General features: G+C 35.2%; 1 protein-coding gene across 2 annotated transcripts; it reads right to left on the bottom strand.

The window, feature by feature from the left end:
• Positions 1-4,986: 4,986 nt before the first annotated feature.
• On the bottom strand, positions 4,987-18,656 carry LOC145283527 (uncharacterized). Of its 2 annotated transcripts, none has more exons than XM_080132393.1 (2): positions 18,387-18,656; positions 4,987-5,868 (listed from the first exon to the last, which is right to left on the bottom strand). In XM_080132393.1, exon 2 carries the CDS (start codon positions 5,866-5,868, stop codon positions 5,497-5,499), a length of 372 nt encoding a protein of 123 aa, XP_079988519.1. In that variant the 5' UTR covers positions 18,387-18,656; the 3' UTR covers positions 4,987-5,496. The 2 variants fall into 2 exon arrangements, with proteins under 2 accessions (XP_079988519.1, XP_079988520.1); XM_080132394.1 differs by having other exon boundaries at positions 4,987-5,892; positions 18,387-18,626.
• Between the last annotated feature and the right edge of the window lie 1,382 nt (positions 18,657-20,038).

The raw sequence follows: 20,038 nt of genomic DNA, 5'->3' as shown, positions 1-20,038 counted from the left end.
AAAATTCACAAGTTTGAATTATTTGGAGTTATCTCCCTTCCCCTCCAATAATGTTTTCAAATGACCTCACAAAAACCAATTGCTCGTTCTCTAGCCATAAAATTTAATTTTCTTATTTAAAAATATAACAACTTGATCAATTTACATACTATTTGGAATACAATATTTTTTTTTCTGTTACAGGCAAATACATCATGCAGATTTTTCCTTATTTTTTTTTTTCATCGAAGTGGAGGAACTTTGGGCAAGCACTTTTTATTTTGTTTTTAGTCACCTTTTTTAAAGGGTCACCCTATATCAGGTAGAACCATCCATGGTATATCTAATGTAGAAGAATCAATGCTTCGTCGTTGTATTGAAATTAGAAAATGGAAATATTGAATTTCAAGTGAAACCAATGGTATCTACTGAATTGTCATGTTACAGCAATAAAAATACCTAAAAATTATAAAATACGATAAGGTAGAAAATTAATTATTAATGAAAACAGTTTTCAAAGACAATTAGCGAAAATTGAGTTTAAAAAAAAAAAAAAAAAAATTTTTTTTAAAATAGAAACCGGAGAGTTCTAGTTGTAATAAAAGGGAGGTAAATTTTTCTGAAAACTGAAAAATTTTGATCAATTTAGCAACTTAATTTTTGCCAATCATCTTCAAAAACTTTTCATTAATAATTCATTTTCTACCTTATCGTTTTTTTGTCATTTTTGCATATTTCCATTACTGTGACATGACAATTTACTAGATACTATTTAAGCTAAACCTAAGGGGAGGGAGGCCTCTCCGGTCTTGGATGACAACCTTCCTAAAGCTGGTGACTCAAAAAAATTACCGGTCTGCAAACCTAAACTGCTTAAGGAGTAGATAGGCACTGTCTATCACCTAGCTTCCATACTCCTTTTGCCTATTAGCCAGGCATAGAGGTGGAATCACAGGGATTCAACAGTAACACTCAGTGGTTCATCTTGTTTCCTGACTAGGGCAATGAACGTCGTTTTCTCCACTTCCAACATATCCCATCCCTCTAAACTTGGCACTTGGGAGTGCCTAAATGCCATAATGCCAAAGCAGGTAGATTGGGTTGACCATCTGATGGTTTGAGGGTACCGGATTGACAGATCCTGGCTGCTATTCCCAACTGGTAGTACAGGTGCTCTAACTCTTTGGTAGCGCTTAGAGCGGCTGCTCCATCAACAGTTGAATAATATCGGGATGGTTGTAGTGCCATATCGTGCATGGAAAGGGACCCTGCACTCATCTCCGGTGGGCTTTCCTGAGGTCACAATCCTAGTAGATGGAAGGTCAACTGATGGCTTACTTGTGTTGCATGTCTGGTATTCTGCATAACCATTTATTCAGCACCCCTTACCTAAACTGAAACTCTTAAAAAATGACAGTACAATAAAAAATTACGCTTAAACCAGGACAAAACTCAAACAAAACCAAATTGCCTCCTTACTTGAGTCTTGCATTTACGAACATCCATGAGCTTAGAACTAATTTAATTGATGTTGAAGCATTTCTCCTAACAAACACCCCGGATATCTTAGCACTAAGTAAGAATAACCTACACTCCTCCATCCCCTCTAACTACTTTAACATGCCCGGATATCTCCCACTCTGCCATAAGGACTGACAGACATATGGAGTCAATATTCGAAACACCCTCCTCATGACTAGAGAAACAAAACTAGAATCGGACAATCAAGCCTTTATGTGCTTTAGACTTAACATACAACATAATATTAGTTACTTTTATTGTCTCTACTGCTCTCCCTATACCCAGGACTGTACCCTAATAAACAAAGTTTCTGACATCATAGATACAGCACTCCCCCTCAACGCCAGCGCACAAGTGCATGGATTTGGGGACTTCAATGTTCACCACAGCACCTGGCTTGGATTTTCCACTTACACAGACGCAGCTGGTAGCACAACACAGCTTCTCTATATCTTATTCCCCATCACAGATGATTACGTTTCCAACCCGTTTTCCAGACCAGCAAGAAGAACACGCATCACTTCTAGATCTGTTTCTGACAACAGTTCCTGATGATTGTTACGAATGCCGACAGCCCACTTGGGAACGCTGATCATGCAGTGATAATGGTTAAAATCACCCTAAACTCTAGAGCCAAAACTGAAGCACCACTGCTCAAAACAACAAAATATTATAAAAAGGCTGATTGGGAAGCCATCAGAGATCTCATCAAAGACGTCCCATGGTGAAATACCTTTTCACTTCCTGCTGAACAGTGCGCAATTGAGACTACTGAATGGTTCAAAACAGCAATTGAAGCACATGTTCCTACGCAGAAATTTTATAGCAAGCCTCACTCTCCTCAATGGTTTACTTCCACTTGTGCAGCTGCCATTTCACTAAGGCAGCATGCGTACCACAAATTTAACTAACGTAAGCCCAGTTCAAACAGACAAATATATAGAAGCCAGAAATGACTGTAAGAAAGAAATAGCGACAGCTAAGAAAGAATTTACTGAATCCACCAAAAAACGCATTGAAGCACACAAATTAGAAACGCTTGACTTCTGGAAAATCTACAACAGTGTAGTAAATAATGGGCAATCAACAATTCCCTCACTATCCAACAATCATGAGGTTGTTTGCTCAGCAACAGAGAAGGCTAACATGCTTGCCAATTGGTTTGCCTCCAACTCTACACTGGCCCCTGCTAACTACCCCCTCCCTGACTTTCCTTTGCAGAAAGACGCCACACTAGACGATCTTGAAAATCACCCCTTCTCAGGTGAATGCAGTCATAAAAAATCTTGACACTTCAAAAGCATGTAGACCTGATTTCATCCCACCTGTGCTATTAAAAAAGTGCTCCGCTGAAGTAGCTCCAATCCTCTCCAAACTTTACAAATGCCTTAATGAATCTTGCTTTCCTGCCTGTTGGAAAACTGCTTCTGTGATACCAGCTATCAAGAATTCTCGCAAAAGAACTGACCCAGTAAATTATCGCCCCATTAGCTTCCTCCCACTTTCCGCCAAAATATTTGAGTCCATAATTGACTAAGCTCTAGTCCATCATCTTACAGATGCTAAACTTCTGACTGACCAACAATATGGATTTAGGCAAGCCCGTTCCACAGCAGACATTCTAACTAATCTCTGAATGTATATACCATTCACTGGACAAAGCAAGGGAGGGTAAGGCTTTTGACAGGGTATAGCATGAAGGTCTTCTCAGGAAAATCAGTTCATATGGTATCACTGGAAGAATATTAACATAATTAAATCCTTCTTAGATAAGAGAAAAACCCAGGTTGTCCTCGATGGCCGTACATCTAAACAATATGATATAAATGTGAGAGTGCCTCAAGGGTCTATCCTTGGACCTCTATTATTCCTAATATTCATAAATGACCTCTCTGACAAAATTGTCTGTGAGATGGCTATATATGCTGATGACACCACGCTCTATAACAGACAGGACAGGAAAAACAAAAGAACACATATCTAAAGAAATGGCAGAAACAATAGAGGATGACCTCCAATCTGTAGTGAAATGGGGACAAAAATGGATGGTCACATTCAATGCTGCTAAAACTAAACTTGTTTCCTTCAATAATTACAAGAAAGCATCAAAGACTCTTTATCTGAAAATACATCTTTAAAACTCCTCGGCCTAACGTTCACAGTAAACATGAGTTGGAACAATTACATTGAGAGCCAGGACCATTGCGAAGAAGGTAGGTTCCCTTTACTGTGCTAGAAAGCTAGTAACGCCTGAAAGTATCCTGGACCTCTATAAGGCCATCATTCGCCCATGTATGGATTATTGATGTCATATTTGGGCTGGTGCATCTGCTACTAGTCTCTCGCTCCTAGGCAAGGTTCAAAATAGAGTCGCCAACCTGATAGGTGCGTAACTGTCATCTAAGCTTCAACCTCTGTCCCATCGACGAAATGTAGCATCCCTCTGCCTTTTTTACAAGTACTTTAACAGAGAATGCTCTGACGAACTGCAAGCACTTGTACCCCATAGACATAAATATCCCCAACAAGCAGCTAAATCCTACCCCTTCACAGTAGAGATCTCTAGATGTAAGAGAGTTTCCTACTTCAGTAGTTTCTTCCCCAGAACCGCTAGACTTTGGAATTCCCTTCCGGGTTCCTGCTTCTCCAACTGTACTGACACGCAGAAGTTCAAGTGTAACATGAACCGACATCTTGCTGCCCAACTTCCCACCTAGTACCTCTGTAGCTTATGTGCCCGATAGTAGCCCCCTACATCAATGTTGCAATGTGCCTTCTTTGGAGTGAAAAATGTACTAAAAAAAAAAAAAAGAAATACATTATTGTTGGAAGAACCATAAATAAATGCATTTCATTTGCACTTAAAAAAAGTGCGGAGTCAGATTTTTATTTCTTTGTTTGTTTCTTTGCGACGGTACCAGACAATGTGTGGGTTCGAGTGGTTGAAATGTAATGACACGGATAAAGTGTAATAGCCATGAAAGAGTAGAACATTTTGAGAGAATGAAATCTGAATGAGATATCAAAACTGTTTAATTGTCAACTGAGCAAAAGAAGGAATTTATACAAAAAAAATGCAGTGAAAAAAGAAAACTTCTTGGAATGGAGGCATATCAGCAACAGCAATTGACAAAAACAAGTAAAAGAACCAAGTAGAACAGTATCATCATCACCTGGTACTCTTCATAAATGGTCATTGTTGCTTTGACTGAATATAAGGATTCTTGGGATTTTGCAGATACCCGGCCCCCATCCCATTTGTTACATGAAAATGTTTTAAAGAAAAAATATATTTTTAAATACATTTGTCCACAAATGTTTATTCTCAATTTTTTAACTTCCTTTACCATTTTTTTAAGTAATAAATATTTCAGAGATTTCTGAGATGCATACTGTCTACGGTAGAGTCAAGTTAATGTGACGAATGGGAGGGGGGATTACTTAGACAAGCAAAATCTACAAATAATAAAATGAAAACAAAAGAAACAAGTCTATTAAGATATATTAAGCAAAAATAGAAACATGTTTTGGGGTTTTTTTGTTTTTTTTTAAACATGCAACCGTTCTAGAGCATCATGTCATGTATCTTTCTTATTTTGGAAAGGACAAAGATTCAGTTTTTGAAAGGTGCTGGTCCCCAAAACAAAAAAAAATGTTGGATTTTAATGGAATTATACTTTACCTTTTTTATTTTTTTTAGAAGCAAAAAGCAGCCAATAATAAAAATAAAAAAAGATATTTCACATCTTATACATGAAATATCTTTGCTGAAAGAAAAATGAAACTACAGTTTTCAAATAAATAAAAAAAAGGAAAGATTTTAATAACAATCTGCCTAAATAAGTGCTCCATTAAAACAGTTGTAGAGTTTAATAATCTGAATGAAAACAAATTTATAAAAAAAGTTTTGTTTGTTTTGTTTTTTACAACTGCGCAAGATGACTTCCAGTTGTACAGTGACTTTTTCAGCAGGATTTAACGGCCACCTTGAATAAATTACATTTTTAGCTGCAGATCGGTTAGCATTTTTTGCATTGTGCTACGAGGTATTTGCAATTCAGCAGAGCGTTTACGTGCAGATTTTTTTGGCGATTGCATTACAGACTGCTCAACTGCAGAAACGAGCTCAACACTCGTCGTAGGCCTACCGCATCGGGGAGCATCCAGGACACATCCGGTCTCAAACACCTTTTTCTCCCATTCTCGTAAGACCCGGGGCGTTGGTGCCGGCTTTTCAAATCGTTCTTCGAATTTACGTCGGATGATTGGAACTTTCTGATTATTCCGATTTCGTTCGTGCATCCAGACTGAGGCCACCAATCTCTCTTCTATCGTATATGGACTTTGATCGCTCATTGTGTTGATCATCTGAAATCAGAAATAAAAGCAAAACTATTTTAATATAATTTCACATCAGTTCTAATTTTGCTGCGAAAATGTCGAAAAACATACCTATAAAGTTGAATTATATTACAGAAATTAGAAAGCCAAATAACGATGTGTTTTTCTCCAAAATAAATTATTCATCTTAAAGAATATATATATTTCGACTTATAAAAAAGGCTTCATCAACTTCCGACATATTTGTGAATCATTTTTTCTGTTGGAGATATAAAATCCCTCATGAATAGCAGACCATGGAGGTGTTAGTCATGGTTGGTTTAAATGTCTCTTGTGTTATACATAGAGGTGTGTTAGGGGTTAATATAAAGTTGAGTTTTTTGTCGCACTAATATTGATATTAAAAGCCTACATTTTCCATTTAAAAATTATTAAAACAAACTTTATATACTCAGTCATGGACATGCGAGCAACTAAAAAGATAAATTTGTCTCTCTCTCTCTCTCTCTATATATATATATATAAGCGAAAATGTGTGGGTGTTAGTGTGTGCACCTTTTCTCTATATCTACAAAAGGCTCTTAGAGGGGGGGGGCACTTGGTCGACTCACTCCTTAAAACTTTTTATATGCTATCTAAATCATAATATCTACGACTTAAGAACGGGGGTCACGTCTATCTTTTACGCGCTATTTTCAAGATTTTATTTTTTGATCGCCGCGAGTTGATTCAGCTTTTTCGTATAAAAGCGAAACTAATTCAAAGCTGGCATTGTTCCGGGCACGAATATCCAGAAAGCAATCAGCTTTGATCAATGCGGAGTTTCTCCTTATATCAGACAATTGCTATTCAATTTGGACAATTCCCTTTTTATGGGGAGCTGGTTTCTCCCCAACATCTTGGAGAAACAAAACCAGCCAAAGTTGGGTAAACAAACCCCCAAAAAAACTGCCCCTCAGTCCGCTACTTCTATTTGACCTCATTAAGTCATTAAGTGCGGGTACCTATCAATTCTTTTTCTACGTATATAAATTCAAATGTTTTTCAGTTACTCTTTCTTGCAGGCCAAGCGGCTAACATGTCACGTTTTTGCCACACTTTATTTTCCAACTTCGCCTCAAGGCTTCGGGTTCGATCCTGTCTACCTACCAAAACTTTTTTTTTTAAACTTCCCCACTCCCTCCTGACACAAACACCTGGGCAACGATTTTTTTTAATAAGTTTTAAAATTGTTAATTGTTTCTTTTTATATAATATTTAAACAGGGTTATTACTTCGCTTATTTTTTTGTTTTGAAATGGGGGCTCACCACGGGATATCTTTTTTCCAAGCAAATATAATATCTATGGATGATCTGATTCTGGCCAGAGATATTCAGCTCTTTATGTCCCACCCTCCCTTCTCTGACTAAGCATCTAACAAGTGCAGTGTCGACCACTCAAAGACGCTGGCAAAACATATTGCACATGTTTACATGAGTAAACATCAGAAAAAAGTGAGCTAGAAAATGAATAACAATAAAAAAAATATTAAAACTGATCATTGAACTCCACAGACCAGCAACGACATTACAATTAGTTGTTGACTTTCTGATTGGTCAGATAATGATGGTAAAAGTGAAGGGGAAAAAAAAATGAGTGTTTCTCGTTTCTAACAGTGAACTGAAAGAAAACCAGATGCAAGTGGAAAGTATATATATATATATATATATATATATATATACTAGCATGGGTACCGGCGATGCCCGGGTTGACATGAAGTTCTGTTTGGAACAAACCTGCTATACTAAGGATATTAGTCATTTTCATCGTGGGCAACGTCGATACCCCCACAACAATTTCAAAAATAAAAGAACGGATATAAATATGTAAATGAAATTGCCCCAAATCCTCTCCACCACTCCAGATATTTCGGCAGAATGGATACAAAGCGAAGCTATTCTCCAGATATTGAGCACTTTTTGTTGTTCCTGTGCTCCAATAACTAAGTCAACTTTCAGTCTACAGACTCGAAATTTGATATACAGGGTATCGAGATTTGGGAAAATCTTCGTAATCCGTTTTCGGCCGGAAATTCGGCTGTTAAGGAGTCAAAGCTCAACAATTTGACCTTTGAGTACCAAACTCCTCCGCCAATTTTGGGTATAAACACTTGAAATTTTAGATATAGGTTCCTTGGACATGGATCTAACTTAATAACTTGATTTGAGCCCAAAACAAATGTTAAGGGGTCATAATAGGGGTCAAAGTTAAAAGAAATTTGACTTCTGTGGTCTACCAAATTACTAAAGACAATTTCTGGTCTAAACATTTGAAATTTTACATAAAGGGTATTCAGAGATAGGGCAAGCTTTTTAATCGGTTTGGGTCGAAAATTTGAGCTACAAATATATAAATCTATGTATGTATGTTTGCATGTCTGCCTAAAACTTTCGAAAAAGGCAACGGATTTTCGCAAGATTTTTTTTTTTTTTTTTTTTTTACACAGTGATCACCACTTATCAAGGCCCGGAAGCCACTCAGGGATAAGGGTTATTGCAAGTACATCACGTTAGTGAGGAGATTTTATGAAGTGTTTAATTAGGGGGGCGGTTCATTAGGAATTTGTTAACATTAGACTTGAAGACATCCAAGTTGTAGTCCGGAGGGAAGCAGGCAGACGGAACAGAGTTCCACAGGCGTGCAGTTCTAGGAAAGAAGCTTTGCTCATGAAATCCGCGTTTTGATTTAGGCACAGATATAGAGTGGGGGAAATTTTTCACAGTGGATTCAGCTAGACGGGTGTTTTTCGTGAAAGTTTGGCGAGGGGGGACCAGGGATTGGAGTTCAGACGAGCACCTGCCATGAAAATAACGATAAAACAAGGATAGGCTCGCAACGTCTCTTCTGTGGGAGAGGGGTTGCAGGGTAGAGAAAAGGGCATCCCCCACTAAACCACAAAGTCTATTTTGTACTCTGTCAAGGCATGATAGGCTGTTTTTGGCAGCTCCTGCCCAGATATGGCAACAGTATTCCATCCTTGGCCGTACTTGGCTTTTATATAGATAGAGAATTGCATCAGTAGTGAGATATCTTCTGGAGCGGTAGAAGGATCCCACCATCTTTCCTGCGACCTTGGCAACAGACTTGATGTACGTGTTCCATTTCAGATCAGGAGTAAAGGTCAAACCCAGAAGCTTGTCAAAACACGGGGCCTCACCCAGACGAGAGCCATCCATCACAATTGATGCCAGCTGGGGATCAGAGCGTTGATGATGTAAGGATAGGAGTTTGGTTTTAGATGCATTAAAGGTAACTAGCCACATCTTCCCCCACTGAACCACGCGCTCGAGATCAGAGGAGAGAGAATCCGAGAGAACTTTGTCATTTACAGCCTTTGATGTGTTGCCGTAGATGGTCGTGTCATCAGCATAGATGTCAACGAATGATTTAAGTATGTGTTTAGGGAGGTCATTGATGTAGATCAGGAAGAGAGTTGGGCCGAGGATTGACCCCTGAGGGACTCCAGCATTTATATTGTAGGCCTCCGATTTTTGTCCATCTACCACTACTCTTATGAGCCTATCGGAGAGAAATGATTTAATGATTGAGAAAACATTTCCAGTTATACCGTAGCTGGAAATCTTGTGAAGTAGACCCTTATGCCATACTTTGTCAAAGGCCTTTGATATGTCAAGAGCAATTGCCCTAGAAAGGAAGCCTTTGTCAAGAGATTCACTAATCCTGTGGGATATAACCGTCAGCACATCTGCGGTAGATCTTGCAGAGCGGAAACCATATTGTGTGTCACTAAGAAGGTTGTTTCTGCTGAGGTGGTTGACTATTTCTCTATTTAATATTGATTCCAGTAACTTACTCATAACACAGAGAAGACTTATTGGTCTGTATTGAGAGGGAGATGACTTATCACCTGAATTCTTAAATACAGGGCAAACTGATGAGGTCTTCCAGATCAGTATCGTTTTGAAGCTCAACCCTTCAGACGAAAAATTGGCTAAAAACATTAATTCCTTCACCCTCAACTGGACACTTTTCTCCAGGGAAGGGTTGCTTTTTTCGCAGATATTTTCGAAAGTCATCCCCTCTTTTCGATTGTCTAGCCTTAATTTAAATCTACGTCACTTCCGATTTGGCGGTGGTCGTAACAGCAAAGATGTCACTTTTTTCACATTCTTTCCCTCCTTCGTGGTACGGATTCAAGCCTGCCTTCCTATTACCACTTTTTTTTTTTTTTTGCTCAACACACACCACCAAACACCTGGGCATCGCCGGGCACCCATGCTAGTTAAATATATTATCAATATAATTATTTAAAGTTAATGAAATAACAATCTTAACAGAACACTTAAAATAACTCTTTTGCTAGAAACTTAAACTAACATACAACTATTTAATCAAATCGATTTTCCTTAATATAATAATGAGGTAAACTTTTAATCGTATATTTTGAAAAAACCATACTATATATAGAAATGAATAAAATATTAAAGTAATGAACCTTTTGTATATATTAATCAAATTGTGTACAAACAAACAGACAAAGAGGAATAAGAATTATACACACACACACTGACTGTGAGAGGAGAATGAGCTGAGTAACAGAGGTTATCAATGGGGCCCCACAAAATCATGAAACAATCAACAGATAGCATATGGACCCCAAGTCATCTTGCTCCCCCTCCCCCAGAACAAACAAAGTTATCATCTATGACTTGTTTATGTTGGTCCTACTGCAACTTGATCCCTAACTAACCCTTATCCCTGAGTGGCTTCCGGGCCTTGATAAGTGGTGATCACTGTGTAAAAAAAAAAAAAAAAAAAAAAAAAATCCCTGAAAAGATCATAAGGTCACAGTATCAGTTCAACCTTAGGTCATTCTCCCATGCATTATCTTCTTCTTTTAGAGTTGGATGAGTTTATGGTAATTTTGCCATTAGTTCAAAAACATCCCCCAATGAAAAGCCAAAAATGAAAAAAAAATAAAATAAAAAATATGCACGATGTACATACAGATTTTACTTTATTTATAGGGGGGGGGGTAATTCTGGATAAAAATTATGCATATATATATATATATATATATATATATAATATACATATGCTATAAACATATATAAGTCACATCATGTTACCTATTGGGGGGGGGGGGTAAATTCTATGGTTCACTTTGGAGGTCCCTAAAGAAAAAACAGCTTCAATTAGATTTGTGTCAAACACACATTGAAATAATTCAGAGATTGCGAATTGTGTTTGCATATCATTCCACACATACACACACGTATATTAGGTTGTATATCGGTAATAACAACTTGAATGTTGTCTTCCAAGTGGTCTATCGTGCCCTATTTATCAGCATAGACCTAGAACTTTACATATCCCAAAAGAAAATAATCTATTGCGTTAAATTGCATGAACAAAGTGGCCAGTTGACAGGTCCATTTTGTAAAATTATTCGTTCATCAATTGTTTCTCTCAGTAAATTGATCAAAGTAATTGCAATTTGCAAATGCTGCTTGTAGATGTCAGTCTCTTAATGATGAATTGCTGAACTAAGCTGAACTCAAAATAACCGATAGTTGCCAAATCTGCAATTAAAGAAAATAGAGTTGTCAATTTACAGTTCGTCGCATCTAAAAAAAAATAAAATAAAAAAAAAAACTAGAAAAAAAAACAAAACAAAAAAAAAAAACAAGTGAAGCATGCATGGTTCCCCTGTGAGTGCACAGTGAACAAGGCATAAAAAAAATCACTAAGTTTGGCATTGGCCCCCCCCTCCTTCCAATTTAGCCCCAAAAGTCTCCAGGGGACATCAAATAAAGGTGAAAATGAACAAACGGTGCAGTTTTAGGCCTTAACATATGTAAATTTGAGTTTTGCACCATGCAAAAAAAAAAAAAAAAAAAAAAGGAAATAACTAAAAGTCCCCAAGGCCTTAACATATTTAAATTTGAGTTCAGCACCATGCAAACTGCTAAATAGACATACTGAAAATTTTGGACAAATATGGTAAAATAGTCCCAAAAATGGAGTGTTTTTATTAGCCCTAAAAGAGTCCCTGTGGCACACCCAAGAGTTATTGCAAAGTATAGACAAACAAAATTATATAGAAATCAGTTAGTCACAACTTTTCAGAAAGTTATAAAAATCCAAGACATCAATTTTTTTTGATAGGCACAAAAGTGTCAATTTTAACCTGAAAAGCATCACTATGGAGGCAACCGGAGTTTTCCTGGAAAATCCGTTCTGTTACTTTTTTTTATTCATATCATGTTTAATGTTTGTGCAAAAATTTTTTTAAATTCCAAGCGTAATTATTGAGAAAAGTGCAGACAGACGAACAGACCCCAATAAAAAACATGAGTTACTTTCTTTTAGTTAGTACATAATCTGGCTGGAAAACTGAATCTAGACGAAATCTGCTGGTTTAGTCAATACTTTTTATTTAGAGCAATGCGGATAAAAAAAAATATCAATTTTGTGGGTATTTGTCGTTTTTAACTTTAAGCTGGACATACAAACACACCAACAACTGCCCTTTATATAATAGATTATATATTTCTCTATGCATGTGTTAAGGACAGATACAAATATTGGTATTAACCCCCCCACACACACACACATTTTTCCTTTGATGATTTGCATTTGCTGAATAATGCTAAAGTCTTGTGTAATCTTCTAAATGTATTGTTTACATATCTGTGCTGATGAAGAGACAACTTGGAATCAACAAAAATTATATTGTCCCGGAAAAAATCGTACACAAACTTTTGATGTTGAATTCTTAAAACTGATATAAATGAATGCGATAAATCTTGTCTCTCTCACACATATGTATCTTCTTATATATTAAACTAGCCTGGGTGCCCGGCGTTGCCTAGGTGTTTGGAGGTGTTTAGCAAAAAAAAAAAAAAAAAATTAAAAAATAAAAAAAAGTGGTAGTTGGCAGGCAGGCTCGAACCCGTACCGCAGAGGAGGACAAGAACATAAAAAAAGAATGTGACGTGTTTGCTGTTACGTCCATCACCAAACCGGAAGTGGCGTAGGTTTAAATTAAGGCTAGACAATCGAAAAAAAGGGGATGACTTTTGAAAATATCAGTGAAAAAAAGTGACTCCTCCCTGTAGAAAAGTGCCCAGTTGAGTGTGAAGGAATTAATGGTTTGACCAATTTTTCAATATTGGCCATCCCAAGGGTCAAGCTTCAAAATGGTACCGATCATCAAAATCCATCGCCTCTGTCGAAAGTTTAAGCAAACAAACACACATACATTTAAACAGATAGGTGAGATTTATATTATAGATGATCATTTTTTTTCTCTCTAAATTCAGTCTCCATAGTACTATCAATGCAGGTGCTGCATATAATTCAAATATGCTAACACTTCTTGCCAATAACCGATGCACATTTCTAAAAATTAACATTCATTTCAATTTGATACCTACATAAATTCCTGTATCACTGATTCTCACAAAACAGTCATAAAAAGAATGGGAGTAACTTTCACTCAGACAGAAATATCTTCTACCACTCTCCTATCGAACCCCAAGACTTTCCCTTCATTGGTTACTTTTTTCACCTACATTCATTGTTTCAGCTACTTACTTCATGATATAATTCAACAGCTACAATTTCCCTTCAGATTCATAAATTATTCTTAAGTCATTCTGATTGGCTGACTACACTAATATTCCAGCAATACCAGATTATATTTGACAAACACTAAACAAATATGGTGTCTCCCATTCCATCTGTCAAAGCAAAGTCCCCAATAATGAAACCTGTTTCTCTAACGTAGGATACTTCACTTTAGTTAGTTCCAGGCAACATCAGGACACGGACAGCTACATATATATACTAGCTGTCATTTATTTCCAATATTTTGAATGAATTCCACTATTAATATAGAAAAGCATTCTACCTAAATGCTAGATGAGAAAATTATTCCCTCTATCAATATGATGACTCCATATGAGTGACATTTTAAAAATATCATTACCCACAGATGGCTGAACCTAGCAAGATTTAAAACCCCAATGAGGCCCGATACTTTAACACTGTGCCAAATCCTACTTTTATCGTGCACACACACACATGTAATGCATGTTTCTAGAACAGGGTAAATGTCCAGAGTGCTCAATTATCTTTTTAGTGAGATCTGAAATCTCTCTATAAACATATAGGTTTCTATTAATATTTTGTTTAATTTTTGATTTTTAAGCGATTATTAAGACTCCCCAGATGACCGTTTCATGTCAACCATTTTTTCTTGACACTCGACGCTAAACACTTTAAAATAAGTTAAAACACAAAAAATTTATCCAGGTAGGTGGAAGAGTAACTTATTTTGCCTTTGGTAATATTCATTATTTGATTTTTTTAATCACTTTTCTGCGTATACTGCAAAATGCCAGACATTAAATTTAAATCCTATTTTAACAAATAAGCAACACTTATTAGTTTTAATTTTATTGTATCATTTTATCCATATATCAATATATGGCCAAAGTCTAAAAAGTATTCTATTATTTTGGAGTAAAATAAAAAAAAATGCAAAGTCGAAAACGTGTACTTTTTTTACATTTTTCATTAAAATATAAATTAATCACCAAATTTTCAAATTATAATGTAAAAAAACAATAAAAATAGGTGCTTATTTAAAATTAAAAAGAAAAACTTAAAAAATACAGAAAAATCTTGATGTACGTATTCGTCACAGAACGAAGTTGTCATATTCCACAAATTACGTAAATTGATCAAATTATTTTTTTTCTAACTAAAAAATAAATTTTACGATTTTAGGGCGATTTTTGATACTGCTACAGTTTATCGCCGAAAATGGAGAAGTCATTTTTTCGGGCACCTGTCGTCAAAATCGGAGGAGAAATCATTATTTTAAACCATGACCGAGGCATGAAATAAATTAATTAAACTAGATAATGATTACTTCCGGAAAGAACTAATTACTACGTACCTCAGAGTAGTATAAATACCTGCAACCTCCCCATGTTCAGAACGACTTTCGAGGTTGTTGTTTATTCCGAAAACCGTTCTTAACATGAGGGGGGGGTTCATGCTTCGGTCATGGTTTTAAATACTGATTACTCCCGCTGATTTAGACGACAGGTGCCCGAATTTTTTTTTTTTTAAATTGTGTCCCCATATTCGGTGATAAACTGTAGAAGTACTGGCGAGGCTGAGTTTGTTCTCGATACTTCGAATTGAGTTGTCTTCCCCTTATCTCCGAAAAAAAAGTCTCGCTTAGTTATAAAATTTGATTTTCTTAGTTTAAAAAAAAAAAGAAAAAGGGGTACTAGTGCACTTATTGATCCGTGCTGAAATAATAACGTTATTATTTAAAAAGCCGCTCTTAACATGGGGAGGAGAGAGATTTTCTAACTATTCTATAACCTTACAATTGAATAATAAAAACAAAAACATAAAACTTTAATTAAACTTGGAAATACGATTTTAAAAAAATAGCGCGGCAGTTGCACTGCCACTGCACTAGCGCCAAAAAAGAAAAACAACTACTTTATCAATTTGTGATTTTTGGAATATGACATCTTCGTTCCGTAACGTGTACGTACATCATAAATTTTTTCTGCTCTTTTTTTTTTTTTTTAATTATTATTAACGTGACACACACAAAACAAGAAACCCTGCTCAATATTTAGAATCGTTGAACAAAGTTAAATTTTGAATTAACTGAACTTTTTACAAATCATACTCACAAAATATTTGCGTTGAAAAACAAATGTCCCGATCGTCTTTTGCCAAAAATACAATTGTTTTCGTAATAAAAACAAATATTAATAAATTTCCCCCCAAAAAGGCAAAATTTAACAAGTAAATAAATACATCAACAAAGAGTTCTTTTTGTGTGTTGTTTTTTGTTGTTGGGCAAAATACTGGATTTTTTAAAAGTTTTCTTTCCTCTTTTTTTTTTTCAAACAAAATTCTTCATAATTTAAAATATCAATTTTTTTATTTATTTTTATTTAAATCAAGAAATTTTTTTTCACGTGTGAAGATGATTTTTGTTATTTTGAGCCATTTCACCGAAAACAATGTACAAGAAGGCATCTTTCAAACGTTTCGTATCTTTTAACGTCGAAGAGTTCAAAACTTGAGCTAAATTAGCTACGACCTTAATATTACAGAGGGCCGTGAATTAGCCATATATAAGTTATGGAATGAAATATTTATGAGCAATTAAACTACACACCGACTTTCGCGTTTCATCCCCGTAAGGAATCGTCAGGCTAAAATGTGTGTGCCCGCGCGTGAAAAAATTATTACAGAGTGCTCAATGACATTAGAAAGAGCATAATATAAATAGATAGTATTCAAACATCTGTTGTCCCGGAAACCACCGGTATGGATTGATAATCAACACAATTGTACAATTCTGATTATATAAATAAGCACTTTACACTTGTCTGTTGTTTTTAATTATTAAAAAATATTAATTTTTTTTGCTATAATATATTTATTATTATAAATATTCGATCGAATTAATATATAGTGGTATTAGTTGGGTACTTGCACAATGTACAGGCGGTCCGGTCCGGTACTGAAATAATTGCATTTATATTTAGAAAGCTATTCTTAACATGAGTAGGGGGCGATTTGTTTCATTCACCTTAAAAGTAACGTATTTATGCAGAATACGAATCGTGCTATTTTTTTTTTTTTTTTTTTTTAATTTTCAGATAGGAATTTAAATTAAATTAATGTTGGTACTTATACACTTACGTTACCGTGCTGGCTGAACTAATAACGTTATTTAGAAAACCATTCTTGACATGGGGAGGGTGTTTTGTAATTAATCTGTACTTTCACCTAACAATTTAATTAAAAAAAAAAAAAAAGATACTGTAAAACTTGAACCTACTATATATATTATTTTTTAATTGGAATTCATTATTGAGATGAGTATTATTTATATTAATTTATTTATTGCGGACTATTATTCTCATCTACTACTAAAAGATGAGAATAATAGTCCGCAATAAATAAATTAAATGAAACTATTTTTGTTTTTAAATAGTACGATAACACTGACTTGCACAAGCACCCTTAAATTTTACGGTATCTTAAGATAACCACCCAGCGTTGATAATGGGTTTCTAAATAACGTTATTTCAGCACGATCCGTATTCTGCATATGTACCAAATTTATTAAACAAAAATACAGTAAAGAATAGAACTTTAAAATCTTATTTACAAAGAAATTGGGTGCTAATGCAATGCATTTACTGATCCGCGCTATTTTTTTAAGTCGTATTTCCAAGTTTAATTAAAGTTTTATGGTTTTTTTGTTGTTTTTTTTTTATTCAATTGTAATGTTAAAGTCGAGAATAGGTACAAAACACCCCCCCTCCCCATGTTAAGAATGGCCTTTTTAAATAACGTTATTATTTCAGCACGGATCAATAAGTGCACTACTGCCACTGCAGTACTGCAGTACTGCACTAGTACCAGAAATTGCACAGGTATCATTTATTCATAAGATATCCACAGATTATGCTCTGCTATACGTAATTGAGCACTCATTTCACCCCCGTACAAGTACATATCATTAGACAAATAGATACGCACTTATTAAAAATAATTTAATCCAAAAAATAAAATTAAGGCACATATATTAATTATAACAACAACAAAAAAAAGGTCGAATCGTGTTGACTACTTCCTTTTCCTGTTTAGAAGTAAAATTCCAATTTTCTCCAAATTCTTTTGTTAAAAAAAAAAAAAAAAAAAAAAAAAAAAAAAAAAAAACGTTTTCGTTTTTGTGTACCTGTTTATCATTTTTTTTTCTTCATCAGAATAGAAATAAAACCATTTTAAAATCATTCTATTTAATAAATGATAATCGAGGTTTATTAATTTTAAATTTAAACTATAGATGGAAATATCTGGAAAGAAAGACATCTTAACCCAATTTTTTTATACGAATAACCAAGTGCAACTACGTACGTTTTTAGCGTCCCAAATTAGTATTTTTTTTTTTTTTTTTTTTTTAACTACATTATGGCATCTGTAATTTTTAAATGTCATTGCAATCAAAGATGTAATAATATTATCAATAAAGCTTTGGTTTAGTATTAATTCTTTTAAAACAAACTTGTTAATCTAACTTTAATAATAGAAACAAAAAAGGAGAACAAAGTCACACATAAAGGGAATAATGGTAAATCCAAATTTAAAACTTTGTAAAATAAACAAAACATCCTCTTTAAAAATATTTGACATTAATTTGAAACTTTATGACGATTTAAAAATTTTAGCTTTAATTATATCTAAATTTGCAATTTGATTTTAAAACTACAAATAATCGTTTAAAATGACGTCTTTTGAAAATGAATTTCTGCCGCTGAAAAACGTATACAACAATTAGAAATAAGATTAGTTGTTAGACGCGTGTATAATTCAAATTAATATAAAAAGAACCCTATTACTGCTTTTCACGTAATTAATAGGCGACTATAAGCGTTGAATTAAAATAAATTCTTTTGTTAAAAAAAAAATAATAATAATATTTACCGGCCGTAAACGTCAACACGATTACTGTAGCAGTTTAAACGTACCCAAACGAGGAAATACTAGGAATGACTGAACATTTCGCGTGAAAAGTAGTTCGTTATAATAGGATTTTGAAATTTATTCACAAAATATCTCTTAACATTGCTCGCATTCAAAACTTGCTTAGTTTTGAGCAACGTGCTTCGAGCATGTTAGCGTGGAAATTTAAGGCTTCCACCACCTTAGGAAATAAATTTATCTAAAAAGGGAAGTGAGAAAAAGTCGGTGTCTACTCTAAGGTTTTCACGTGGTAGAAGGAAGAGGGGATGTAAACATTTTCAAAAAAATGCATGCGCGAATTTGATTGGTCAATGGTGAAATGAAATGTATCGGGTACATTCGTCTTAAAGCTTTAGCTTTTCGAACGAATATATATATGTACTAGCTGTACCCGGCCCCGCGTTGCTGTGGCTCAGTTTGTTAAAATGGAACACATTCCTCAAGGAAAATTGTATTTTGTTCGTTTATTTACTTTTATTATTTTTTGCAATTTTTTTTATCAATAAAAGTTGTTGTTTCCCCCCCCCAAAAAAAAAGAATTAATTTTTTACCATAAATTGTTAGGTGAAAGTTTTTTTGTTTTTTTTTCAGGAAAACTTGCACTTTTTTTTTAAAGAAATTTGGCAGTGAACGTTTCTTTTTGGAAACGGAATTTTTATTATAAAAAGAACAGATGAATGCTTTATATGAACATTGTAAATAGTTAGGTGAAAGTAGAGAAAAGTTTGATTTTTTTTCAAGAGACTGTGGGAGCCTTTTCTAGTCTCACACAAAAACACACGTTCACATCTCAAGCTATATTACTTGTCATATACATACGTGCACACAAACATACGTGCGCACATCCACACACGTACATATATTCACGTTCGCGTATATACACACACACGCTAACGTACACACATGTACTCACACACGCGCATACGTACGCACACAAGGACAATGTCACTTCCCCTTTCAAAGGAAATCCACACATGCGCAAAAGACCACCGGAAACAAGTATAAAAGCAAGAGCAATAAGAAGCATCTTCCTTTTTTCGACTTAGCTCTTGAGCTGAGCGGTCATCGGACCATTCGTCCCCCTTTCGGGGCGCCCGCGCGCGTCACGTCCCCTGCTACTATGTATGGGGGACAAGCTAACAGACAGTATGTACGCTTTATACGTTTTCTATCTCCATGTCCTGGATTGACTTTTTCTCATTTTCTCTCTCTCCCTATACCACAATAGATTTTCCTCCTCACCAGCTAACAGCGAGAGACGCACACCAAACTGGATTGAGTTTCTCTCTTTCTCTCTCTACAACAATAGACTTTCTCCTTCTCACCAGTAAACAGCGAGAGACGAACGCGGACATGAACACGTGTTTTACCCTTTTCTTTCACTTGTTTCTTCACGAAATAAATCCTAGTTCGTTTAATTCAAGTAAACGCGTTGTTCGTTCCTTCCTCAAAGCAATTCATTTTTCCTTTCTCAATTCAAATCATTTCTCCTATTTTGTACGACTGGGGGATATGTATAATATATCCACAAGTCACCTACAGATTGGTGACCCCGACGTGATGATGAACACGCATTTCCTTCTATACCCTAGACCGCTACAAAATGGTGACAC

The sequence above is a fragment of the Euprymna scolopes genome, chromosome 8 (genome assembly GCF_053919585.1).
Source record: "Euprymna scolopes isolate OS-2025 chromosome 8, ASM5391958v1, whole genome shotgun sequence".
Lineage (NCBI taxonomy): Eukaryota > Metazoa > Mollusca > Cephalopoda > Sepiida > Sepiolidae > Euprymna > Euprymna scolopes.
The sequence above is the reverse complement of the archived record's forward strand: the minus strand, read 5'-3'. Positions and strand labels throughout refer to the sequence as shown.

Excerpts from the sequence above, each read along its gene's own strand:
- LOC145283527 (XM_080132393.1), bottom strand. The coding sequence starts at position 5,868 with ATGATCAACACAATGAGCGATCAAAGTCCATATACGATAGAAGAGAGA.